This window comes from Pseudopodoces humilis, chromosome 10 (assembly GCF_049639895.1).
Source record: "Pseudopodoces humilis isolate 2021_Gansu_Grassland_sample_001 chromosome 10, ASM4963989v1, whole genome shotgun sequence".
Taxonomy (NCBI): Eukaryota; Metazoa; Chordata; class Aves; order Passeriformes; family Paridae; genus Pseudopodoces; species Pseudopodoces humilis.
The window spans coordinates 26,012,750-26,040,639 of NC_142209.1; the positions used below are offsets into that span (position 1 = coordinate 26,012,750).

The following is a 27,890-nucleotide window of genomic DNA, read 5'->3' on the forward strand; positions in this document are numbered from 1 at the left end:
CTACCACTACAGCTCTGGTTTAATAAAAATAGGTTTGTAATGTTGATGTTGCAGAAAGCACCTGTATTACACAGCAGGGCAGGGCAAGATATCAGTTTTATTTCAATATTTTATGGTAAGGGAGAACATTCAGAGTTGATGTGTAGGCTTTGATGTCCTTGATGGAAGTAATGTCACTCATGAAAGAGGAGGGGGGCAATAAAACAAGATGAGGTATTTCACCAGATGAAGAGTTCTGTCCTGAGACAGCTGTCACCTCTGAGTCCCCTTCATGCTTTCCATATCCAATCACCTGGAAAAAAGGGTACCAGAAGAGAAACTGGGATCTCATTCAGTGTTTCTCTGCCCTGACAATTAACTTGAGATACTGAAATGCGATTCTAACAAGAACACTGCTTATAAATGTAGAAAATGTGGGTAACCACAGTAAAAGTTACAGCACAGATCTCCTCTCCCACACCCTGACTGCACTCTGCTTATCACAGTTGGCAACAAGAGCTGACAGACACTCACATGTACACTGAGCACTTTCCTCTGGTTGCTTCTGTGAGCTTGGAACCAGTTGACCAGGTCTGCTTGTGTAATAGACTTGAGAGCTTCAATCTGAAACCCACAGGAAGGAGGTTTTAGCAGCACAGTGGTGATTCAACTCATTTTAAACATAAAAATATTTTCTCTGCAACCTCTACTCCAGTGGATAAAAGAACCTTTTTAAAATAACATGTAATTTTACACCCAGTGTGTCACTAGTAGCCTAAATCCCATTTATGCTTTTGAAACTGGTGCAAAGCCAGTGTGCTTTTTGTGTCCCACAGCTGCAGGACACCCACCTCCCGTGCCAGCCTGTCAAACAGGTACTGCTGGGTCACCACTTCATTCCAGTTCCTGTCCACTTCTTCTCCAAGGTGGGAGTCTTCACATTCTTTCAGTTTTATCAAAGCTGTTACCTACATGGGAAAAAGACAATTAGTTCTAATGGATTTAAAACTACCTTAGTTTTACCACCACAGTCACTGCAGTTGAAAGAAAAGCTAAATTACATTAATGAGGTAGCTCCTTGCTTTTTGAACTTGACTGCAAATGGCCAGAGAATGGATGTTTGGAGAACAACAGCAGAACAGAGCAAGAGACAGGTTTTAAAAGGTGAGGCCTTTGTCCAGAAAAATCTCAGAAAATCACCAGAGAGATGTAACTGAATTATACAGTTGAAAGTTCAAGATGAAGTTTTACCTGGGTGCTAAAAGCCTCTTCAGTTAAATCCTTGATTTTCTCTTCAAAGCAAGAAAGAAACTCCTCTATTTTCCTGTCAACCAATTCAGAACTAAAAGGGAAACAAGTAATTAATTAAGGCAGGACAAAGCAAAAAAAAAAAAAAAGAAAAAAAAAATCCTCAAAAGAATATAAGAATATTAAGGGGTAAAGTAGCAGCCCCCAAATGATGATGGAGGGACAGGCTCACTTCTCTCATCCCCAGAAAACCTCACTCATCTGAGAACACCTGGTGGTCAGTTTCTCCTGGTATCAGGGCATAAAGCCAGTGCCCTCATTTTTTGCTGTACACAGGGACTTCAGGAGCCACTGCTGTGATGCTGCTGGGGACCTGCTCTGGTGTCCCCAGCTGCAGCCCTGGGCCCTGCAGAGTTACGGGCTGTAGGAGCAAGACTGAAAGAAAATGCGATGTGATGGGGCCTGAGGTTTCTGACACATTAAAACCCTCACTGATGACACAGACCTCAGTAATAGAAGCATCCAAATGTAAAAATTAGAGGCAGCAGCACTGTGCTAATTAAGCTTTCCCTGACACAGTGTTATTTTTCACAAGTGGCACATTTTTCAAGTAACCCTTTAACTCTGACAGGTCAAATGCTTGACAGTTTAAAGGCCTAGGTTTAAATAAAACCATAACAGTGTTGTGCCTGCTGAACATGAGCCACAGGAACAGCTACAGAGGATTTATAGGATTACTCCTGTCTTCAAAAAGGGAGGGGGATATTTTACTTAGTCTTGAGATCACTTTTCACTATTCAAGTCAGGACCACTGCAATTTTAAGAAGCCTACAGCTACTGTTTTATTCAGGTGTTGCTTTTGAGTCAGGATGTTGTGACTGTCAGCACTGTCCCTTCTGCCATCCCCTTGAATTAAAAAAACCCTCTGTGGCCTGAAACAGGAGTGAACTCTTAACTGGGAGCAGGTGAGTCCCACAGCCAAGGCTGGGAGTGGTGAAGAACTTTCCCCAAGGAGCACTTACTTGTATTTAGTTGCCTGGGTTGCCACTGTGACTGAGAAGCCAAGAATCCCAGAAGTGTTCCTGCAGGTGGGGTACACGTGGTAGCTTCAAAGAAAAAAGGATGAAACAATGAACTCAATCCACAATTAACTTTCCATTTATAGGACGTGCTGCAAGTTAAAATAGTGTTGGTACTTTAAACAGAAAAATCTGAAATCTAAATGTGCAATAGTCTTATTTTCTTCATTTTCTGCACTGCTGCTTTTCAGTGTTTCCTCAGCTTTAGGGAATCCTTTTAAACTTGGAGTGTTTGTATTTGCCTTCCTGCAAACTAATCCAAGCAGAGTGAGAGACCCAGAGCTGTGAAAAGCCTGCTCTAGTTTCCTGAGGTAGCAGAGTGCCTCCGAGGGAGGCTGCTCAGCACCACAGAGCTGCTGTGAAAACAGCCCTGGGGAAGGGGGCTGAGTGTGGAAGTGGAAGGAACAACTTTATGCTGAATAATTCCACATTACCACACTGATAATAGATGCAATTCTTACAGAAGTCAAAAGCAACTTGGCTTGCAGCTTATATTGATGGATGCTTTTGGTTTTTAAAGTGGTGATGTTGCTGTTTCCATTAAAATAACTGAGGATTAGCCACTGTGCAGGAAGGATTTCCAGAGTCAAAACACCAGAGAACAGTTAGAGCAGGAGTGTAGGAGCAGGTGCAGGAGAATTCCTCCCCAGTGAACTCACCCGAGGGTCTGCTTGGTCCTCAGGAAGTCAAAGCAAGGCTCCTCCATGTGCATCTGAAACAGCACAAAGTTAGAGCAGAAGTGGCACTGCCTGCAGCCCCTCATGGGCTCCTCACAGAGCACAGGAACACTCAAGTGCCCCCAGCCAGCTACAACCACTGCACTAAGAGGGTTGGGAGCTACAAGAAGTCTCCTGCAGCGTCCATCACTGCAGCATTTGGGGACCCCCACCCAAAGATTTCAGCCAGGGGCAGCAATAGGAACATGCTGGGGCCAGTTGGCCTCGTGGCCTCAGCTGTTTTCAGGGGAGACACTGCTGAATTAGGAGGCACAAACAAACTTACCACAAGCAGCTCCATCAGGGTGTATTCCCGCAGGTTCCTGGCACCTGACTGGAAAGGGAACCAAGAATTTAGGGTGGGTTTAATGTGATTGCTCAGGCCAAGGTGATTTGTGGCACACACCTCAGCCTGGACTACAGCACTGAGGAACAAATCACAGCAGGGACAGATGGAAAGTTCTGGTTTTCCCTGAGGCCCAGCCCAGCCCCCACGATCACAGCACTAACCCAGCTCCCAGCACCAGTCCAAGGAAGGGAAGGTGCTGGTTTTAGGGAACCCCCCACAGGGAATTCTATTTGGGTTCAGCCTTGGGGCACAGGGCCTGTGCTCACATGAGGTGTCTGTGTCCCCTCTGTGCCCTCCCTGTGCAGAGCCTGCTCTCAAGGAGCATGGGCAGGTGCCAGAGGGACCAGGCCAGCACAGCCCCAGCACACCTTACCTGGTAATAGACTGTCACCTCAGAGTTGGCATCACCCTTGTTGAGAGTTTTCACCTTACAGAGCAGGTGAGTGTTTGGCAAATCCACCACCCGGAACTGCACAGGGCAGGGATGGGCCAGGGGAGCAAACTGGAGCTTTCTGGGGGGAGCACAAAGAGCACAACATCAAACACCTGCTCACACCTCGGCCAAAACCAGAGCAACATCCAGACATTTACACACTTGCTCTGACATTATTTTCCCCTTCCCCAAAGTAGAACTACATCTGCCTCAACTGCCACCATCAACAGCCTCCTGCAAACACCAGGGGGAAGCAGGGAATTCCCAGGGACTCCCACTCTGACTCCCTCCTCCAGAAAAGAATCTTATCTTGATTATAGTTTCCATATAATAAGCAATTAAAGAGTCAAGATATACTCACTGAACAACATAATTCAGGAAATCCTTTGCTTCCTAGGGAAGAAAGCAAAGACATCAGTTTTATTTAGAAGAGAATGATCACCCCATTCACAACCACACATCTCAGTGCAGCACTTGAGAGAGTGAGCCCCAATCAAAGAACAGCTGAGCTGTCCTGCTCCCTACATCCCTGCTTCCTCACGTTGTTCCCAGTCCCTCCAGCCTCCTCTGCACCACACTGCAGAGAGAGTCTTATTTTTTTAATGTCTCCAGAAGAAGGCACAAGCCAAAGAAATAGCAGCAGTTATCCTTACTCCATGTGTCTGGCACTCAATGAGGTTTAACCAAACCATGCAGGTAATCAAATTCCCAGGATAAATGTGCTCTGAGGGAAGCACCTGTGGCACCACTGCAAGAATTTCATATCATATCAAATATATCAATACAACAAACAATAAAAAAAATGGTGGCAACAGGAGAAATAGATTACAGGCATCTACTACATTTTTTCCTATCTGCAGTTTAAATCCAAATTCCTGGAAACTTCTGTTCAAAGTGGCAACTGTGGACTGCCATTGGCTTATCTGGAGGAACACTCCTGAGGTGTTGGAGGTGAAGCTGCCCAGTACCCATGAGACTCCAGACTGCCAGCACAGAGGCAGCATCAGTTGCCAGCTGAGTTCAGTGTGCTAAAGCCCCTCTGAAGCAGCAGTGTGAGCACTGCAGCTGCCAAGGCTGCACTCACCCTGCTGGTGAAGTTCCCTTGCACAAGACCCTCCACAAAGAGCTGTGACTTGAAGGCGGTGACGAAGGCAGAGAGGGCCTCGATGGAGAGCCCCTTCATCAGCGTCTGGTACTTGTCGATCATGGACCACCGGCCGTGCTCCAGGATCAGCAGCCGCACGTCCCTGCAGGGCCACGGGAACACAACCACAGCACATCAGGAGCTATTTGATGCCAGAGGTGACATTCCTGACTGCAGGCAGGGAGAGGGTTCCCAGGAGCCCATGGCTGACTGTGCCCTCCCCCAGCAGCCGCTGCTGGCTCCAGGTCACGGCCAGACAGCAGCTCCCTGGGTGTCCGCTCTGGCACCGTGTCTGAGCTGCTGCTTGCAGAGCTGCTGGGGCTCCCTGAGCTATGAGCAAAGCCTGGAACTGTGAGCACAGAGCAGGGATCCCTGAGCTCTTCAGCTCAGCCTCAGCACCTGCTGCTCAGCCACTGCTGCCCTCCCCGAGAACTCACTTGGCCAGAGTCTCGGGTTTAATGAGGATGTTGTAGTATGTTTTCTTCAGCTGCTCTGTTATCATTTCAAAAACTGCTGGAGTAAAGCTGAAGTCAGACAAGTAATCGATGATGAGCTGAAATAGAAGCTGTAAAGAGAACAGTTTTAAGTTGGGGTTTTTGTTGGTTTAAGAACCAATTTCAATTTAATGCTATACAATAATATAAAATTATCATTATTAAAATTATCATTGAGACGTGGAGCATTACCAAAGCACATTCCTCCATTCTACCAGATGTTCTTCACTAAACAGTTCTATCCCAAGTGTCCATTTCAGAAGGACAGTGTTTTTATACAGTGAATAAACTCAATATCCCAAATCAATAGGAGTTTCCATATGCTATTGAAACAAATCTAGCCTGGAACCCCCAACATTTCTGTATTCAATATTCCATTTTTTCCTTTTACAGTTGATCAGAACAATGACATCACAACAAAGACATCATTCAGGATTAAAAGACCTGCTGCTTGCATATTTGTCTTTTTCTGTTAAAACTCCTATTAGTAAGTCTGACAGGTAATTAATGTTCTTAAAGCTCCAGCAAAGCTCTTGCAATGAAAGTTGATGGTTGCCTCCTCTTCAGTGTCCTCTCTGTGCCTGCCATGTCTTACATGGCCAGCATTTAGGGAATGGGAACAGGGATGCCCCAATCCTGTCAGCAAGCCAACACAGAAAATCTGCACCCAAAATGTGCATGCTCAGAAGCTGGATCTCCACAGTCAAATTGAAACCAAAATCTCTTTATAGAGCCATCTCCACACATCGTGCGAACAGGCACAACTTAGAAAGGCTCCAATCCCCTTCATGGCCATGGGAAAAGCTCTTTTTATAGGAAAAGCTGTTCAAATTTTAATGGAAGTACAGTTATTAAAGGAAGATTTAAGTCAGCCTGAAGTCAGTAATTTGAGCTTGTGTAAGTTCACACAACTCCATCTTTATACACGTAAGCACAAGAAAAAGCAGCACATATGCTGCATTACCCTGCCAGAGACTGATTTTTCTGGTTAAAACACCTCATCCAACCATTCAAGGCTCCAGAAAAGCACACATGCTGCAAAGCTGCAGGCATAAAAGCAGTGAGGATATGAGCAGAGCTTACAGGTAGTTTGTGATTGAATCCTTTCACTCGGATGATTAGGCCGTACTCTCCAGCCACCAGCTTGTACTCCAGCTGAGCCACATCTGCTTCGTAGGCTGGCTCCCCCAGGTTGTGGGAAAGGATGTTTACAAATGTATCAAACAAGACTATGCTGGAGGGAGAAAAGGACAGGGGGTTAAAGAGAAATTTAAAAAGGATTGCCGTAATATGAAAGTTAAGCTTGATGGTACATGCAGTGAATTCCAATAGAAATGGAATTTGTGTAAAATGAGATTAAAAAAAAAAAATTCCGAAAACAAACACAAATCAAGAATGCAGGTTTCTCTTTGTGCAGAAAGCACATGACACTACTTAAAAATTATCTGGACATTCAGCTATTCCTTGCAATTCCTTGCAATCTCCAGCTTCACAAGATTTAAAGTTTTTTCAAGGTAAGAATGCACATTTTAACAAGACAATGCTCAAAGCATGGAAAAATCACAGCAAACTGAATTATTTTACTTTGTGTAAAGGTACAGGGGACAGATAAACTCAGTTATCCTCCATACTTGAGTAATGAGATGATTATTTATCTACCAAAGCAAAAAAATAACAGTAAGCTAGAGCAAAGCAAGCTACACAACCAGGAAATTACAGTCCCTGCTTTCAGGTTTTTGTTATTGCTGGGATTCCAATTCAAAGATTAAACTAACAGCCCTCATGAAAACAGACTTATAAAGGCTTTCCCAAAACATGATTTGTGCAGGTCTTAGCAGGCTTGTGGCAACAGCACTGTGACAAAGGTTACAAGTGGCAATGGCAGCCTGAGGCAAGGCAAGTGCAGCAGACCCAGAACTGCACCCAGAGCTCTGCCTGACCCACAGCTGGTTTCTCAAGGCTGCTGCAGCCTCTTCTGCTCCTGCAGACTCCCCAGGATGCTGGGACATGCTCAGGACATGACTGTGCACTGCTCTTTTCAGGAGCAGCACTGCTGCTGTTAGATGACTTTTTCCCAGACTTGCCCTGGGAAATACCACACCATGGAACTCCTTACACTTCTGTTTGCTACAGGCAGGACCTGCTGCAGAACCACCATCACCAAACTGCAGATAAAACCACAACGAAGTGGAAGGACATGAGAAAATGACACCTTATTCTATTCCTGCTTAAAATTAAAGTCTCTTCCCAGTTTTTCACTAGGTATGGTAATTTAGTTACTCTGCAAGGTAAGCATAAATAGCACAATCCTCACTTCTCTGCAGACTGCTGTATCAATGGAGAGATCAGATGGAATCGAACATAACCTGGTGAGGAAAAGGAAATTTAAATGAGAAATTGTGTAGAATGTGACAACTTTCTGAACTCAAATATATTTCCATCAAGTTGCTCTTTGGTGACAATTCGAGTTTAATGAAAAGGGTCATTAATCTATAACACTTTTTTTTTCTTAAGTCATCATTAAACGTCTTCTTATTCCAAAAAAATCTTCCCTTTGAAGTACCAAATACTAGAAAACAAAGCTGTGCTTTGCAGAATACTCCCATGGCATGACTATAAATAGAAAATGAAACTTCTGGTTAAGAGACACTAAAAACTGTTAACATTCTGCTTGAAAGCAGCAATATATTTTACACCCTTGTTTCAGATCCAGGCTGTATTTTTCTCTTTCTGTAGAAGAGACTATGCCCCTTCTAATTAATGTGCTCCTTCCTTCTCAAGCCCTTGTCTCAGCAGCATATTCTGTCTGCCCAGTCTTGTCCTCACACAGACTGTTGAGAAGTCAGTAAATTCCAGTGATTCCACTTTTCAACCTGAGGTATCAGCAGGGTGTCTTTGTTGCCTTGGTTCACCTGCTTCTCTTTTATTGTATCTAATAAACATATCAAAAGGACCATGGAAGAGCTGACAGCAGGCACTTCAGTTTAAATGGTGAACACCACCAGGGGTTATTTGCCTTCAAATAAATTCCAGCTGGTAAAAAACAGAGTCTTGCTATTCAGAAAGCCCTCAGGGATTTACCTTTTGGGATTTTGAATTTATCATCCTTCCTGTACCAGAGACAGCCTTGTTGTGTGCTGAGTATTTTGACAGGATATTCTGTCTCAGGGCAGTCAGCAACTTTCAAAGCAAAGTCAGTGGCTAGCAAAGAGAAAAACCACATCAAAACCACAGGTTAGTGTGTTTCACAGACACAATCAGGCTCAATTCATCTCAGTCTTCTAAAGTAGCAAAAAATACATTTTCCCCCTCCACTTTTCTAAATTATTTTGACAGTACTTTCCTGGACCCAAAGAACATCTCTTTTTCATTTCCACACCAGAACAGTGGCTCAGAAGCAGAGCAGAAGTGGTGGCATCACATTCCATCCAGGACACAAGTCCTGGCTTTCATTTAATTTGCTTTTGGCAATAAAGGCAGATGGTATTTAGATGCCTTCCGAAAAAGGAGGATTAAGCAAATAAAATTCTCTAATAAGATGTCTGGAGCTCTGTGTTAACTCTCACTGATTGCAAGGCTTGCTCTGTAATGGCATTATCATTTGTAAGTTTATATGCCTTAAAATAACTCAGTTCTTAAGCTTATAAATAAAAGAATAGTAAATAAAATCCAGATGAACAGAGAGTGCTCATGTTTTTTTAATTTGCAAAAACCAGTTGATACCAGTTTAGGTTGTTTCTAAACCACAACAAATTCTCAAATAAATCACTGGGGAAGATTTCACTCATGCCCAGGTGCCTTACCTATGTATTTGTTTTCTTCTGGAAGGTGTAAATCCTGATTTAACTCAAAGTCACTGCTCCATAAATCACTCCAGTACTTGTCAATATCTGTTAAAAACCATGAAATGCATTAGTTCAACAGGAAGGGAAGGCCATCCCATTTTCCAGACATCTTTTCCCTATCTCCAGAAAGATTTGCAGTATCACAGGAGTTTTGCAACATCACCCCATTCCTCAGGACTCTTTCTAAATCCCTTCCTACAAAATCTTCTAGAGCTGGACTGAAGCAGTCCTATTAAAAAGCAAATCAAGTCTGCCTTAGGAACCCAGCTCCCCCTACACCCTGTGCTCCATTGTTGGTGTTCTTTCCCCTGAATGGCAGCCAAGTGCAGCTCACTGGGACCTCTGCCTCCCAAAGGAACTGCACCAAACAAAGAGCAGTTTTGGGTGCCACGGAGACTAATGGTGAGCTCAATAAAGCACTGAGGATTCATTTCCCTGCCTCCATGCACATGTATTTTGTGTTGTAACCCTTTCACTTCCTTTAAGGCAGAAATCAGACATTCTCAGCTCCTGCTGCTGTTTTACCTTCCATGCTGTACTGAGTCCCAAACCACTTCTCTTTGAGGTGACACTGGCCTTCATTGGCAGCAGACAACAAAACCAGGTTGGCTCTCTGAGGGCTGAGCTGGTTCAGGGCATCAGCAATGATCTACAAGTTCCAGACAATACTTCAGTTCAAATGCAGCTCTGACTGCCTGACCAGGCAGACTTCTCAGATGGAATGTAAGAACAACAAGACATAAGCTTACAAAACAGATTTGCTTTCTGAATACAAGTGCTTCCATTAATATAAAACCTGTGCCTGCATCATGTTTAATTACAAATGCCTATACACATCCTGTATTACACAGTATGCACATGTTTTCCTTATAGCAAAACATATAATCAGAGTTCAAAGAACATTTACCTCAGGCTTGTATTCAAACAAGAGCTGGTCTCCTGTTAGAAAATCTTCCTTCTGAAACAACTGCATGTTCTCACAAAGGTTTTCCACATAGTCAACTGGATCTGTCTGCAAGCAAAGAAATAAAGCTATTTGTCACATAATTAGAAACCCAAGATATTGATTTTCTGTTCTGAGAAGAGCTTGACTAGTCAGATCTGTTGAGCATGATGGATGTTGGATGCTGTGCTTGTTACAGCATTTAGTTTCAGTTATTAAATTAAATGTATTTCATAACCATATCTAATGTTCAGTCTACTCTGAGAATCCTGAAGTTTCAGACATATCTTTGTAGAAGAAACCTTGATTATGCATTTTACAGTCGTGGAATCTACTAAGTCAAAGACCCAGGAGAATGGACTCCTTGCCTCAGGGGACACAAGCAGAGTCCTGCAACAATTCAAGACTTGAAGTGACCTGGAAAGTACAAGGCAAGGAACTGCTGCTGCTGCACGAGTACCTCTGGCTCTGCTCCCTTCCCCAGCCCCCTGCCATGATGTGCAGGGTGAGGAGGAGGAGGCTCTCCTGTTTGGACAAGAAACACACATTGCCTTTTAGCAGGGTAAGGCCGCCTAGAGGACCAGGCTGCTCAGCTTTTCGCTAAGTGCTTTTGGGGTGTTTACACCAGCCAGCATCAGACTGTACAGATTCTGGGTCAGACAGAGAGCACAGTACATCTGGAAAGAGCTGAGTTTGGCACATCTGTGTCTTGTAAATGTGGTGGGAAAAACACCCAAGGATTTCTTAAGACACCAAACACCTGAGGAATCATTAAACCTCTCCTAGGCACCCACTAACCAATTATGCCAAGCCCTGCCTCTGAGACCATCACTCCTTAGCACAGCTCCCATCCACCAAGCAGAAAACTGGGGTGCCATGACTAAGTCATTCTTCTGCCCCTGGGATTCACAACCCCGTCACAAAAGCACACACAAATCTATGTTCCTTCTGTATGTAGTATTTGTATGGATGGATCTGTTTTCCCAAAAGGAATTTTCAGTGCCATTCAAAGGATAAAAAAACAAGTTACCTAGTAAGAAACAGAACATGGCTAAATGTAGTAGGAGTAAGAAAGTCTAAACTGAAAACAAGCCTACCTAGCAGGTATGGAATGAAAAATCAACACTAAATTCCGTTAGGGAAAAATCTCAGTATTTCTCTGCTTATAATACATCTCCTTTCAGCCAAATACAGCCCCATTAAGTGCACAATGTATTTCTTCTCAAATAGAACTTGGAAAATGTGTTTCAAAATGAAAAAGTAATACTTTTCACGGTTTACCTATGTCAGAACAGTGGATAAATACCTGTTCCTGGTAGTGAAATTCATTAGCTTCAATCTTTTGTATTTCTTCCCATATTCTGCAAAGGAGGAAGAAGATAATAGAAGTGGATTTTCTCCATTATTCTACAGCATTTACCAAGAATATTAACAAAGAAGCCTTCTAGGAAAGGCAACAATGCTGAGATGGATGATTCATTCAGGTGCAAGACACAGAAGCCAGTATTGAATGCCCTTCCCAAAACAGCTTTTCTCAGAACTGGCAGAAAGTTCTTCTATTTTCCAAAGAGAAGGAGAGTTAACTAAGAAGAGTCAAAGTCTGATACCAAATTAACATAAAAGCTAACACCAGAACCTAACTTCCACAGATCTGGCTCAACAAATTCATTTAAAATGAACACAAAACTGCACCTGACATCTATACTACCTTACTAAACAAAAGGAATCACATCACAAGTGAAACTAAAAACACTAAGAAATAAGCATGAACAGTTAGAAATTTCTTTTTAAACTGACATGTTCTCCACACAGACAAGCTTTACTAGTGACTCCCTGTTTATGCTCCAGGAACTCCACAAAAAGTGCAGACACTACAAATAACAGGATAATGGAGAAGGACACCACCACAAATATCTGCAGGAGTGGCAAACACTTGCCTTTGATCTGGCCCCCTTTTCTGCAGCATTTTCACATACTGAAACACAACGTGGGCCACCTGCAGACAGAAAGGAACAGATTCATTTTCTCCAGACATTAGGGAAACAGCAGGAAAAACAAGCTGCAGGACACCATACCTCGTAGAAGTGCTTGTAACCTTCATCAGTCAAAGTCACAGAAATGCTGAAGATGGAGTAAGTGGAGTTCTGTTCAAATCCTGTCTCTCCATTTCCTCCATACAATGCAAGGGCCCAAAACCTATGGAAGAGTGAAAGGCACTCATTAATTAATCATTTCAGCTTTGAGCCTAGTTACACCCAGTATATCACAGTCCATCTTTACTTCAGAGGCTTTCAATCCATTTACAGTTTACACAAAGCTCTTCCAGTTTAAGGATGTGACTTCAAGATACAGAATTCAAGAAAAATATTGAAAAAGCTAAGTAATCTTTTGGAGAACTCAAAGATCAGTCAGAGATACTGCTGATCCATGAATATCAGACAAAAAGCCCATTTATTTCTTACTTGGGTTTATCATCACCTTACAGAATATCACTACAAAACACTGATACAAAAAGGCAGGCTTGGCCTGCTTTTACATCTGTAGAAAATATAAATACACAAAACAGAGTTTATCTGTTTTTGAATGAGATCAAAGCATTTAATAACCGTGCTTAAAAACCACATACTTTTTCCTAAGGAAAGAAAGAACACTGCCTTTGCCTTCATGTCCCACCAGCCAGGAAATATAATGAAGAGGCTTCACCCTAAGAGAAAGTTTGGAGGAGATTAGATGCCAGGAGGTAACACATTTCACAGAAAGAATTCAAATCACTGGGTTAATGATTAAAATATGCACTTGTCTCTTCCTTCAGGGCAAGTTTTGCATTTTCAGGCAGAATTAAGATAATAAGCTGAAAGTGTGGGAGTTCAGAACATAATGACTGATCTGAGTCAGTGAGGAAAGGGAACCATATCTGCAGCAGTTTAATTCATTTTTAAAATGCCCCCCTAGCTGAACCAAAGTAATCTGTTAGACAAGTAAATGAGATTCTTTGGTTTGCTGTGAAAGTCAATAAATTATTCACAGCATAAACATGGTAGAAGTAAAATGCAGCACAGTGTACCTGTAATACTGTTCTTGTGGGGGAAGTGCCCAAGTGATGGTCAATGAATGAACTTTCCTGATTGGAACAACTGGACACAAATAAATTGATTAATTATAAATATACATGATGAGAAAGAGGTAAGAAAATTTACATAATGCAGAAAGAAGAGTTAGAAGATATTTAAACCAAACAGAACTATTCTACAAAGTATCTGGATCACCCAGAGAAAATTTCTTTCAGTATTCAGGTATTCAAAATATTTAAATTTGTTTCACTTACCTCTGTAAAGTTTGTGAAACTCCGGTGTGTCGAAAGGCTGAGTCAGATGGCCAAAGCTGGGTTTGGGTAAACCACTTAAAGGCAAAATGGAAATGTGATGTTACTGGCAGGGGTTCAAGGCTACACTGAGATATTCAAAGGCATCAGGACCACAGCTCTGCAGAACACCAGAGCCTGGAAAGGGCCCTTTTCCAAGGGTCCAGCCCAGCACCCCCTAGCCCCAGGGAGGTACCCTGGGAGGCAGCCTGCCCACACAACCAAGCCATTAACTGAGATACCACCCCAACACCTCCCCTTCCCTCTGTACAAGACAGTAACAGCACAAAACTTGCTTCCGTACAGCCAAGAACAGTAAACAACATCCCAAGTTCATCCTGGACCCAGAGAATCCTGATGGATTGTCTTGTGGGGTAGGAGGGATGAGGAGGGGGGTGGCCAGGACAGACAAATGTGTCTCTGAATGGCATTAGGCTCTCACAAGAGCATTTCCAAGCACCACAGACACAAGCATCTTGCAAAAGGGAAATAAAATGCTTTTCAAGTTGGCAAAACTTTTGCAGAACCCCCTTTTTAGAGGGCATATTGGAGTGAAACATTAAAAAAAATATTTACTTCTAACCCATTGCCACCCTAAGGACGATACTTAAATTCCAGATACAGTGTTAATTAATTCTGCTTCTAATTATTTTTGACACAAAGCAAAGATAGGCAATTTGAAATGATAATCTAGGTTTGAATGACTTATCACAAAGTCAAGGCATCAGCATATATTAAGCAAACACTGCTTCAAGTTAGCACCACACAGCTCAAAGCCTGAATAATTGTTACGCAGAAACAAAGTCTTCCTGGAACAATTAACGGTGGTCTTTCATTTTAAAAGTTGCCTCTCTTTTTCCCCAGATAAGAATGTTAATTAACAAATGATAATTTCCTTTGTTTCTCCAGTAAGGGATTTTTTTAATGTCATTTTAAGAAGAGATAATTCTATCATCTGCAATGTCTTCATGCATCAAATGAAACTTACTTATTTGGGATCTCAGAGAAGATTTCTGTCACCCACTTTTCCAACGTATCCAGTGTTTCTAAAAAAGAGAGAAGAAAGACAGAAATACAGTTTCCTGAAGATCTAAGACAAGTTACCTTATCTCACCAGTTCAGTTATTTCAAAGAGGCTGCAAGTCAGTGTGTTTGAAAACAGCAGAGTTCTAAATTACAAACTTCAAAGCTGTTGGTTTGAGCCAATTCTTAACATTTGCTGAGCTGTAGCTGCAGTCACAGCTCTGGGTTTGTGTAGAGTGCTCAAATCCCAGGCTGACACAACTGGGATTTAAAGTTCAGTAGTGTCTGGAGTGACTGGGAAAAGGAATTACTGTCTTAGGGATCTACAAAATCACCAGTACTTGCAATTCATTCCATGACTCTCCAGATTATACACAGGAGTTCTCCCCCTCAAACATAGTCCTGCAGTCTGAAGGATTCCTTCTCCCCATCCTCTTTTCTGAGAGAAATGAGTCACAAACCAGAATTTTATTTTAAAAATAAAAACTTTGCTTGTTTAAGCAACCATTCTGAACTCCAAAAGTGGTGCTGCATATGTAAACAACAGCAGTAAAAAAAGGCTGGATGGGATAGGGGGAGGATTCGCTGTTCGGTTTAACAGAGAAGGAAATTCAAAGTTGACTTGGCTGGCTATCAGTTACCACCATTTTCTTCCCAATCACCATAGAAAATATTACAATCTATCCCTGGCTTAATGACTATTTAAGAGGCATGCAGCACCCCTAAGTATTTTACTGTCTAGACCAAAATTAAAAGCAAAGGAGAAGAAAAGAAAGAATGCCTCTATTATTACCATCTCCATTTTAGAGATGGGAATTGCAATCAATTTTAGTATTCAACAAGACTCCTCCCTAAACACAAACCTAACTTGAATAACTTCTGAGAAATGTGTTTCTTCTATTCTCAGCAGAAACAACCTATAGGTCTGCAGTTCTCCACTGAAATTAAATTCAAATCCATTTGCAAAATTTTTTTCAAGCTACGGGGGAAAAAAATAGAACCTCTACTCCTCCTAGACAAACAAGACAATTGGGAGATTCAGACTCAGTCTCCCCATCACTTGCTGAGGATTTTCGCTGCTGATGGCAGAGAAATAAGCAGTATTAACTCATTTAAGTGACTCTTCATTGCTGCAAGATTATTTCTGAAATGTTATCTTTGAGATTTTCCCTTCTGTGCTAATACGGAACCTATTCAACAGCTTCAAAAGGTTTCTCAAGAAGCAGCAGGATGACAATAACACAGCACAATTGCTCAAGTCTTGTTTCATTTGGAAACCAGGCTAAAATCTACATATAAATACCCTCTGCAGGACTGGACAAGCCACTAGACTGGCTTGGGCTACAGCTGGACTAGTTCCAAAAGCACCAGCAGCAGCAATGAGGATGTTTTTAAGGAGTTACCTTTAGACTGGACAACCAAAGTCATGTAGTGAGCAGAGTAATGGCGCTGCCAGAATTCCCTCAGCCTGGTGTAGGTGTCGATATTGTTCATTTTGGGCTCATGTTTGAGCGTATCTGCATTACCTGCAAACATCAAAGGGGAGGCAGGGTTAGTTATCCACACACTTACAGCAAGACTTACTCAGACATCCTGAGAACTTCCTTTCCTCCCTACATCTAATCATGGTAAAGCACATTAAAAGTACCTAACAGAGATTTGGAGTGAAAGGAGTGTCAAGTGGAACTGGGTATTTTCGATTTTTGGTTCTTATCCAAAGGACAGCTGATATTTTTATGACAAGGAAGAACAGAGTCCTCCTGCATTATCACATCTCCCACAGGCTACACAGCTCACTCTGTGTTGCCAGCTATTCCCTCATCAATGGAACTTGCAGAATATCAGAGTGCAAAAGAGGAGGAAATATGAAGTTCAGTGTATGTCACCATAGAAATTTATAAAAACAAGCTACACTTCAAAGCTGGTGACTGTAACACCCATCAATCACACTGCTATTTACACAGTCACCAGCACCATGAGGGTGAAGGAGCGAGGACTGGATTGTCCCAGAGAAGGACAAATTTCCATTCTGCTCCCCTCACATGCCTGTGAAGGTCTAACTTGTGGAAGTTCAACAGCAAATTATTTACTGTGAAAAGCCTCCTCAGACATAGAAATTATTTCTGGTTGTTTTTCCAAGAAATTCTAATAGCAAAAAAACCAAGCTTAAGCAAGATGGAGATGACTCAAGAGAGCACCACCTTTGTGTTAAGAGATAGTTCCGTAATTATACACCTTGGGCAACCCAGCTGTAACATCAGCAAAAAGGAGTACCAGAAAGAAAAGTATCTTGAAAAGGAGACAGCTGCTTTTATTCCCAACCATTTTCCTGTAAAATGGATAATTGCTTGAACTCTTCTAAACAAGTTTAATGGTTGCTGTGATATGACAGCTCATGCTGGTGCATCTAACCACTCAAACTTCTAAAGTGGTTAAAAGTTTAGGTATCATTACCGTTTTATAACAGAAATTCAGGACTTACCCCAAAAAAATTTCTTCATAGGATGTCCAGGCCTGGCAAGACTCCCAAATAACATTTCCTTTCTGTTTGCATCAGAGGGCCTTGCTAGCTGATACTCTGTTAATTACAAGAATTTGCAGTGGCATGCATCAAAGTTTGACATCATGCTCCCACAAAACAAAGCACAAATCCCAGCCAAACTGAAAAGGAGACATACCACACAGATGCAGCCTGGAATTTCTTTTAATGTATGAATGAAGTAGTGAAAAAAGAAAGAGGACTTGCTAGCAGTAATGAATGTAAGAGGAAAAATGGAGCTTGTTGCTGAGAAGAAAGGTTAAAGCAGGAAAATCATGTAAAGCACCAACTTGTCCTGTCTGAATGCTCTGAATATGTTAAGTTCAATGGGGACAAAAGGCCATCAATATTACAGAGGATCAGGCCCTGCAGTGAGAGCCAGAGAACAATTACAAACCTGTTTCTACTATACATCACACAGAACAACCTCTAGTCTAATACTGAAATAAGCAATTGAAAAGTAAGCAAGATAAGTTTCTAAAAATGCAGTTTTACAACCACTTTACACTAATATAAATATGGGGCTCTGCCAAAATCAATTCAGCTTCCTGAACTGCATTTTCTTGCTCCTGTTTTACTGGTAATAACAAACACATACAGCAGAGCTGAAAACTAATTCCTCTGGCTGGGTTCTCCTGCAGCCAGCTCAGCAAGCTGACACCATTTCCTGGGCAGCACATTATCACGGTGTCACTGCAAGGGAAGGGCTAGTTCTGCACCACCAAGGTGTAAAATGGCTGAAGCTGCTGAAGAACCACACCTTAACTCAAAGGCAGGTCCTTATTTACACTGACATTTATCGAAATTCAAAGATCAAATTTTCCCACTTTTCCTTGCCAGAAGACAGATAAAGAAAATTAGTTGGAATAAATATTTGAACCAGTTGGGATAATAATGTTTTTTTTCCTAAAACAGTGACATTTTAGAGGCAGTCTGGGAGTATTCATCACATATTAGAAAATCAACACTCCACTCACTCCTTTGCCTTGTTTAATTTCCTTCTGGGAAGAGACTTTTTAGTTATTCAGGTGTTAGAATAAGGAGACAAGTAAAATCACCTCAACTTATTGTGTTAACTCTGCACAGGATTGGAGAGCACTCTGGGGCTGTGCTGGAGTTAAAGTTCACTGCAGAGCACCCACAAGCTCACGTAACTGCCAAACCACATTACTAATTTCTCACTAATGAAAACGTGAGGAGAAACTCTCAGTGCTGGCACTACCATCCAGTCTTCCTTCCTCTAAAAGCCACTGATGTCTAACAGCCACAAAGCCTCAATTCAAGTGTTTAATCTCTCTGGAAAGTTAGGTGAAGTTGACTGAAGTGCTCAGAAGGAGAGTTCAACACAGAAACACAGTGTTAAAAATTAGGTTTTGCTTTAAGAAGCTAAACACACCGAAAAAGATGCTCTTACTTACCACTGTCTACAGCCTCCACTTCTCGATCTATTGCATCCCTGATCATTAATGGGTGAATAAAGAATTGTGCCCACCTATGGAACAGAAAAATCCATACACTTTTCTTCAGTGACTACTAAACTAGGGCAAAAACCCAGTCATTAGATCAAACAATCTACTATTTTGGTTTACAAAGTCACTTGACTTAGTACAAGCTATGTCATTCTTGACTAAAATGTCTAAAGAAAGATAAAAGCCATCAGAAAGCAAAGGGCAGGGCTTCCCAGCTCCAGAGTGGGATTGGATTGGTTGGATGCAGTAGGATACAGCACTAATGGTGCAGAACTATCTGAGTTACATCCGAAGAATGATCACAACAGATGAGGCAAGTCTGGAATCTGGAGCCAATAGGGACCAGTATCAGATGCTTCAGAGGAAGTCCCCAATTGTTCCTCAGGAACAACATGACCACAGGGGAAGTTACTTCCTAACTCCAGGAAACAAACTGTCATGAAACACAAGTTTCTACATCCATTACAATTTTATTATCTACTATAGAAGTCATATATAGAAGTGTTTTCATCCAGATAAATTTCTTCTGTATCCACAGAGAGCAGAGCACTGGAAAGGGACAGATCTGCAGTGCATGGAGACTCCGCAGAAGGCTGCCAGAGAATCTAATAGTTCTATTTTATTTGCTGAGGTTTTATAATGAAAACCTGAACTGGCTGAAGCAAAAGGTTAAGAGCAATAAAAGGTTCAAGTATATCCCTGATGGAGTTCTACGGCCAGAAGACCCATTATACTCAAGACAACTGAAAGGTGAGGTCTTTCCATTTCTTCAGATCCACAAGTACTTGAATGAGCAGAATTCATTCCCAGCACTCATTTATCTCCTTTGTACGAGACGCTGTTCTACAGAGCTCCTAATTTCTGTTTTCCTCTGCACTAAGCAAGTTGCTGTGACAAATTGCAATTATATTTTTTTTATTCTTCCACACTTTCAAACATCTAAAAAATCTGCATTAATCTGCAAATGGAAGCTGAAATTTGCCTAGTAAAGTAAAATTTAGGTTATACTCAGAAAAATGTGCAAACACTTGCACTTGTGTCAAAGTAAATTTGCAGCACAGCCTACTCTCCTCCTGAGATATTTTATGGCATCAAGAATATTCAGCTATGCCCCTGTGAATGAGAAATTCCTCTTGCTAAAAGAAACCCTGACAACCAGTGGAGGTCTGTTGTTCCAACAGCACAAAAGAGCAAGTCAAGCACTTTCTGGCAAAAGATACATCCAGCAGTGAATAACCTGCACTGGGTTAAATGTCTCCTTGTGAGACACACATTGTACCATAACTTTGAAGGCTGCCTGAAAAAAAACCTAACAATTTAGAAAAAGCAGTAACTCTACCAGGACAAGTATTTCAAAGGATGAGTCACTGGGATTCTGGGAGCACTTCCCCTCTGATCAGTTGTCACACTGCACAACAACATTTCTCCTGGCATGAATGCCACTAGTTTAAGACTGCTAAAACAATCAAAGAGCTGCATGCATTAAGACTTAAACATGGGTCCTACATAATCCCACAGCAAAAAAAAATAGCAACACATCCAGAGGGAAAGAGCATTTTCCTATATTCAGTATCACTGCTGCAGTGCAGGTAGCTATGAAAGTTCAACAATAGCTTTGATCACCCCAAAATGAAAACTGGACAACCTCACCCAAGCTCCTGAGGCACACACAGACATTAATTAACACCTAATCACCATTCATACAAAGTTACCTATCCAGGGCTTCTTTGAAGTACTTCCTCTGCACATCAAACTGGAACACTGTCCTCTCACAGTCCGTTGAGGCGTTGTCACCACCCCCGTGTTTCTTCAGGAATGCATCAAACCCATTCTCATCCGGGTACTTCAAACTGCCCATAAAAACCACTGCAACAAAAAATCACCAACAGTAGCAAGATGACATTATCTGTTAATCCTGACTGCAGCTATAGCAACCTCTCTGTGACTGACCCACAGCTCACAGGCGGAAGAAATTACTGGATACCAACAGCTTGGATATCTGCCCAGTAACTGCTGTAGTTTGCCTCTGACAGTGCCCTCCCAGGCTGGCCTCAACCAGGCAAGAACAGTATTTTGAAACACACCTGGTCAGAAACTTCACGTGGTTTCTGTGTCCACATTACTAATTCATCAGCCTTTACCAGGAGACAAAGGTCTGTAAGCTCCAACCTGGTCTGTAAAGCCACAGGTAACATAATTCCCCTCAATTTAATGGGTAACAAATAAAGTTGATATAAGCTAATGCATAGCTTGGCAAAGTGTATGAGACTTTCTCCCATATTAAGAACTCCTTATTAAGTCAGTATTTGTATAAAATCACAAGCTCATGAAATTAATTTCTCTAATAGCCAAATTAGGAAATTATACTAAATACTTCAGAAATGAGCTACATAACACCCATTCTGCACTGAAGCTGGAGAAGATGAGCAGATACATACTATGTTCCAGGAAGTGTGCTAATCCAGGCAGATCTTCAGGATCAGAGAAGCTGCCAACAGCAACACAGAGAGCTGCTGCAGACTAGAGAAAATACAACATTCTCAGTAAAAGGTGCTTCAAGAAACACTTCAGGAAAATGAGAAGTACAAGATGAATCAGTTGGGACAGGCACAATAAAAAGGTCTTGTCTGAACACCTAATCACAAGGTTTCAGACCTTGAGAAAGTTCACTGCATATTTCTGCACTCAACAGCTTCAAGTACATACCTGCTTTTCTGAACAACCTCTCTTTCTTGTCTCTTCCTTTTCAGCCAGCTCTTCTAACTCACTGTCATCAGAATCATTGAAATCCTCATTATCTCCATCACTGTCCTCACTCTCATCCCCCGCATCACACTCATCATCATCTTCTCTACCATCTTCAATCTCAGCTCCAGAGTCATCATATTCATCACTGCACTCTTCAGAATCATCATCATCATTATCCTCCTCCTCCTCTGAAGATGTTGGGGCACCATCCAAGTAATTCAAATCCGAAATCAAAAGTGCACATAAGCCATTCTGCAGTTTGATATACCTGAAAGAATAATTATATGCAATGAATACATTAATTTCCTAAATCTGAATTTTCAGAATTGCAAATATTTCATTATTTCCTGTAATACTCTGAGAATGATTTCCTAATGAAAATCTAATGGTAGCATTAGACTGAGCAGTTTATAGCCATTTATACAGGAAAACATTCCTCTGCTATTCAACAACTCTAGGAATAAGAAGCAGTTTGGAGCAGTAGCAGAAGCCGTTCTCTCCATAAGGTCAAGCTTACCAATTTTGGCTTTTATTCCTCTCTTTTTGAAACATTCACTCAGAACAGGCAAACCCGAACTTCAATCATCTTTTAGGCTTGTCAGGCTCTTGGAAACAGATATTATGTGACAAAATGAAGATCTTAGTCTTTGCTTCTAAGTAGACCCCAGAGCATTTGATTTTGTTTTCATCAGTGGTTTCTAATAAGTGGGATCTGCAGATGTAGCAGGGATGTGTTAGAAAGGAGAGAGCTCCTCTGCAGGCTCCACAGAACCAGTCACAGGGAACAGGCTGGGCTCCAGTCAAGAGGCAATAAACAGGTCTGTGTGTGTGTTTATACATGCACAAAGGTTTTTAAATGTGCGTATACATATAAATAAAACACCACGAGCCCTCTGTGCAGCACTCTTCTACAGCTTTTCACTCTGAGGACTGCAAGCACCAATGCTCTGCACTATGAGAGCCCTCATCAGTATTCATTTTCCATCAAATCTGGAACAGAGTCACAATCTGTCAAATTAGCCAGAGCATCCCTGCCAGGAGCTTGCACTGGCTAATACAGCAGCAGCAAAAAGGAAGGAATGCAGGGTCCAGAAAATACTTCATCCACCCTATGAACTAGTGTGATATCTGTAGTATCTGATCCAGCAAAAACACACAAAAAAAGCAAGCTAGAATAAAACAAACCCATGGTCACATCCCACGCTCCCAGAAAAATCTGAGTTATAGAGCACAGAATCCCAGAATAGTCTGGTGAAAGGGGCCTTTAGAGGCTATCTACTGCAACCCCGAGTTTGTTCCAGGTCAGAACCCTGCAATGTGCACACAGCTCTTGGACTATCAAGTCTATGAAAAAAGCTAATGAACAAACATCTGATAATTGTGTTAAGGTTATGACTCATGACCAGTCACCCAAGGGGAAGTGACAGCGCTTACTCTTGGCCAGGGTTTTGTGATCACACCCAGTTTCCTTGCTGCAAGACTGCTGAGCAGGACAAATTTGCTCCAATCAAAAGCACAAGTGCATTTTGACTCAAACTACAGCACACAGTGTGTAACTTGCAGGGATGCTCTGATGAACTGCAGGAGACACAGACAGTGCTGGAATGTCTGAACAAAGTTAATACCTCCTGCATTCTGAAAGCATGTTTGCTTCCTCTCACCAGGTACATGTGTCCCACTACACAGCTGCAGCACTCCTGAACGTCCTAAAACACACGCTGCACACGTGGGTACTTCAGCCTCTGGGCAGCTGAGAGCCAAAGCCCCAGACAGCACCTTCCAGCACAAACACCACCTCCTTCTCCTTCACACACAACTCTGCTCTGCAGGTTTGCACAGCTCCTGGAAAAACCCAGCCTCCCAGGGAGCAGCAGGCACTGGTGGAAAGCAGAGGAGAGAATGGGGCTATTCTTCCCGAGGAACAATGTCCTATAAAGCTGTTCAGCCAGGTGCATCCAGCAGCTCTTGTTGATCCCTTCCACACAGCCCCATTAAGCTAATGGAGCAGATTATACTAATTTTACATTGCTCATCTGGAGGCCCGTGGGTGTTGCACACAGGACAGAAAGCACCCGGCAGCAAGGACACGGCTGAACCACGGCGCTGTTGGAGGCTCTCGGATTTCACCCCAAGATGATTTAAACAGCTTAGGTTATACAGAGCAGAGACACCACTGACACAGGTGTTCTTTACTTTTTCCATGTTTTGGTCCAATGGAAAAGGACAAATGTAACTAATATCCACTAGTATGCAAAATACAGTACAAAAAATGCAATTGCATAAGGTAGAAACAGAAGCAAGCACAGAGCAATTGCTTTTTTGAAGGACTATACAGCATTGATGCAAGGCCAAATTATAAAATAAAATTCAAATTCTTAAAAATACTGCTTAAACCTCCTGAGTAAGTTTAAATAGGATTGTTCTCACACAAAGTTTTTCGTTGACACTTGTTTAGAAGATAATATTGAAATATATATCAGTGCATGGTAAACACTGAGAGAAATGCTCTAATTTCCCAAATTATAAGAAATATAAGACCATGAAATTCCATATATGGATGAATGTAAATAAAACACACATTTTTGGTAAATGTAACTACACACTACAGTTCTAATGATCAAACTTTTCTCATGACAAATATTTTGTCCCAACAAACCCTCTTCTGAAAATACATCCTGCAATCTATGTCAGAGCTCTTTTGATTTAGTGATCATTATTTGAGAAGGCAAAATATGACATTTTCCATCAAGTTAAGGCTCAAGCCACCAGACACAGACACAGCGGGCTCGCTGTGACTGGGCTGCAGCACATATCACGGAAGTGTGAAGAGGAGAAAATGTGACAGCATCATCACATCAGCTGCCAGGACACTCCCTCAGGAGGTCTGGGACATCACACCTGGACACAAGTTCAGTGTGGCTTTGCTTCCAGACACACTGAATTTCTCTTCCATTAGGATAATGTCCGTGCTGTGTCAGGCTCACTTCACACACACGGAAATCAGTCTAAAAGGATACAAATCTCTGCTTCTACCTGAAAAATTCTGTTAAGGATGGACAGTAGGATTTCTGCAAGATTTTGCTATTAGTTTATGCTATAAGCAAATGCCCTCCCCAGTTCTCACGTGCAGAGGAGGTTCCTGAGCCTCAAAACAGGTAGTGATAACTTTCAATGGATTTCCTATGCTTCATCCACCAGTGTGCTGCTTCAGGCAGCAAAGGCAGAAGTTCCTTAAGCTAACAGCATCCACAGCTGTGAGCTTTGCAGGAGGACAAGCCTGCCAGAGAGGAGCATGAGTAAGAATGCCATCAGGAGAGGCAGGCAAAGATCCAGAGGAAGCAGCAAGGAAGTAGGGCAAGAAGGGAGGGAGCAAATTTCTCCCTGAGCCAATGGGCACAGTCCTCTTCAGGCAGCCAGCACGGAATCTGCAAATCCAAAATTCAGTTCCAGGCTCAGGCAGCAGATTCTCCACTGGCTGCACAGATTAGACATCATGAAAAGTAAAGATAATTTTGAAAAAGCAGCTCTAACAAGGGCTGGATAATCTTCTGTCTTACAGGAAGAAGTTATCAGAGTGTCCCTTCAAGAACAGAATGCCTTACAACATCCAAAAAGCTCAATCTCTGCTGGAGCTCTCATCCAAGTCTCTCACTGGGCCACAGATGCTGTGGGTTGTGCTCAGGGAAGTTGATCTTTTTCATCACTTTTCGTGGTATTTCTCAGAAATATTGAAATAAAAACACAAGCAAAATGGTAGCCTAAAAGCATTTTGCCTCAGCTCACAGATACATTTGTGTTAAAACTTAGAAACTCATCTAAAACAGAAGAGTAACTGTTTTTAAGCTGGAATCTGCTCTGAAATACTTAAACCACACTTTGCATTTAACCCTTTCGGAGAGGAGCTGCCGGGCCGAGGGCTGCAAACTAACCCTGAATTGGGCATTGCTGTGTGAGAACACCCAACCCCGAGCAGCCTGAGCACAAGGGCTGATCCTCCCGCCCCGTGCCCACACACACATCAGGCAGCCCATCTTCAGGACAAACACACACGGGGGGCCGCCAGCCTCCTTTTATCACAGACAGGACCCAACTGTCCCGGCCACCGTGACCAGCCCGACTTCCATTCCCCGGGCTCCCAGCAGTGGCCGGGACAGGGGCCGGGCAGACGCCGGCCCACCCCACCGACCGGCTGGGCTGCCCCGGCGGCAGCTCATCCTCCCGCACCTGCCCTCCCGCCCTCACCGGTACTGCTTGGGGTCGCTGGGGGACTTGACGATGTCGGGATCACCGAGGTTTTGTTCGGGACGGGCCCCCGCGCGTTCTTCCTCCTCGTCCCCATGAGGCGAGCGGCCCCCGGCGTCGCGGCCGCCCTCCGCGGCCTGCTGTCCCACCGCAAGCTCCTGGCTGCCGTAGCCGCACGTCGCCTTGTTCCTGCCGGGCATGGCGGCGCTGGCGCCGCTCCACAGCGGCCGGACAACGGCCCGTCCCGGCCGCCAGCCCCCGGCCACGGCCCGCCCGCGGGGACCCCCGGCCGCCGCCGCCCGCCCGCTCCGAGCGAGGGCGGCCGCGAGACTGCGCATGCGCATGGCTGCGCCGGGCTCCCATTGGTGAAGATAAGGCTGCTGGCGTAAGCGGGTGGGGGAAACCAAGATGGGGGAGGGGAAAGGGGTGATGTGGCCCCTTTCAAGAACCGGGGGGAGAGGGCAGAGAAATCAGAGGGATGAGCAGAAGGCGAAAGAATGGATCCATATTCCGGGGACCGCTCTGTGCGCCGTCACGTTTCCATGAGTATGCCCGCCCTCCGCCTGAGCTGTGCTCCCCTGCTTTTGCCTTGGAATAGTCCAACAGCCAGCTGGCGGAAGCCAGCCTCCTGTCCCCAGCTCCTTCACCGATTGGTCGGGCTGGCTGTCGCTCAAGCCTATAAGCACCAATCAGCTCTCGGGGCCGGCTGTTGGCGGCGTGGCGGTCCGGGTTTGCCCGGGTCGCAGTTGCCGCTGTGGTGGAACGCGGTGTGTCCCGAACAGCGGAGCACCCGCGGCTGCTGAACAGAAACCACGCTTTGTTCTGTACGCGGCCACTTCGGCAGCTCTCTGCGCTTTCCGCTCCGTGGATATCCATGCCGATGGAGCGGCAGCGGGAATGCTCCTCTGCCTCCCGGCTCGGATCCCCCGGCGCTCCCAAGGGCACCGCCAGGCCCCTGGGTTATCGTGGCCTTTCTGCATCGCTCCGCGTCCTCCCGCCCCGCTCCCCGTGGGCCCCGCGCTCCCTCCAGAGGAGGTGCTGAGAGCCAAGGTGCGGCATCAGAGGCCGAGCCTGAGGTACAGGGGCGATAATTCAGCCTGGATGTCCGCCCGATAGCCCAGTGCTTTAGTTCTCCACCAGATGGAAGCCAAGACCGTCCCCAATCCCAGGGTTTCCCTATGGCTCTGACTGAGCACAGCACGCTCGCTACTGTTTGGTACAAACCATAGAGACGCTTGTGATGAGCTGTCGCCTTTCTTTTCACCTTGTAACCAGGCTGCTTTATTAACAAAACTATCCTCCGCAGCTGCCGATCAAACGCAGGACTCTCCCCCAGCCCACATCACAAATTCCCAGTTTGCCTTCAGCGCAAGCAGCTTTATTTCCCTTGCCCTGACAAATCAGTGTCTCACATTATGCCATCCCCCTACAAGTTAATACAAGTAGCAATTACTCCTGATTCATGGCTCATACTGAAACCAGCTGCAGGCCATTTAAGGCAAAAGGCTTTCCCTGTATTCCTTCACAGCAAACATAAGGTGATGGGATACACAAAATATATATTAATGCAGATAGGTGTCAGTTGCCTGTGATGGTTTGATTCATTATTGGAAATAAATTCTGCAGGATTTCTGCAAAAAGTATTAGGCTTCTCCATGTATGCAGTATCAGGCAGGGTAGAATTCCCAACTCTCTTCTTCAGACTGCCTTGTAGCTACTTGCTGGCTTGTTCTGTGAAAACCAGTTCTGCCCATCCTAGCTTGAAGGGCGTGGAATGCACTTGTATTCTTTAAAGAAGCCAATCTGACCTGACCAGAACACAACAAAACACAATTATATATTGGTTAAGAAAGGGAAATGTTTTCTTTGCTAGGAAAAAAAAAAAAAGAATAAATGAAAGAAAAGAATTGAAATTCCATTTCTGCTAAATCAATTTTCTTTTATCAGGGAGCTGCTGAGCTGACTAATAATTATTTGCATTGAAGTACTAAGTTATATCTGCACAGCTCAAAATCTGACATGGATTTTTTTTTATTTTATTTTTTTGTTAGTTACACAAACTTGCTTCTTCTACAATTGGAACACAACACTATGCATTTATTGGCCAAACAGTCCTTCTCTTCACTGTTTTAAAACTACACAGTGATTCCAGATTGCTGGGTTCAAAGACCATCACCATGTCAAAGAAAGATCAATGTAGTTTGATGTATTTTTAAAGCATTAAAAAGATTCCTAATGCAAGAAACACAATTGACACAAACTCTCTGGCCACACCCAG

The 27,890-nt window shown here is 43.4% G+C and overlaps 1 protein-coding gene across 1 annotated transcript; it reads right to left on the bottom strand.

The window, feature by feature from the left end:
- Positions 1–78: 78 nt before the first annotated feature.
- On the bottom strand, positions 79–25,956 carry NRDC (nardilysin convertase). The gene is made up of 31 exons (XM_005521150.3): positions 25,613–25,956; positions 21,329–21,638; positions 21,061–21,142; positions 20,335–20,488; positions 18,572–18,645; positions 17,097–17,192; positions 16,018–16,140; positions 14,580–14,637; positions 13,556–13,629; positions 13,295–13,364; positions 12,857–12,934; positions 12,306–12,426; positions 12,168–12,226; positions 11,537–11,591; positions 10,195–10,299; positions 9,813–9,936; positions 9,246–9,332; positions 8,524–8,643; positions 7,757–7,808; positions 6,526–6,676; positions 5,386–5,513; positions 4,889–5,051; positions 4,166–4,197; positions 3,745–3,883; positions 3,309–3,356; positions 2,966–3,018; positions 2,250–2,333; positions 1,231–1,321; positions 831–947; positions 514–603; positions 79–292 (listed from the first exon to the last, which is right to left on the bottom strand). The coding sequence occupies exons 1-31, from the start codon at positions 25,954–25,956 to the stop codon at positions 98–100; spliced, it is 3,477 nt and encodes a 1,158-aa protein (XP_005521207.2). The 3' UTR covers positions 79–97.
- Between the last annotated feature and the right edge of the window lie 1,934 nt (positions 25,957–27,890).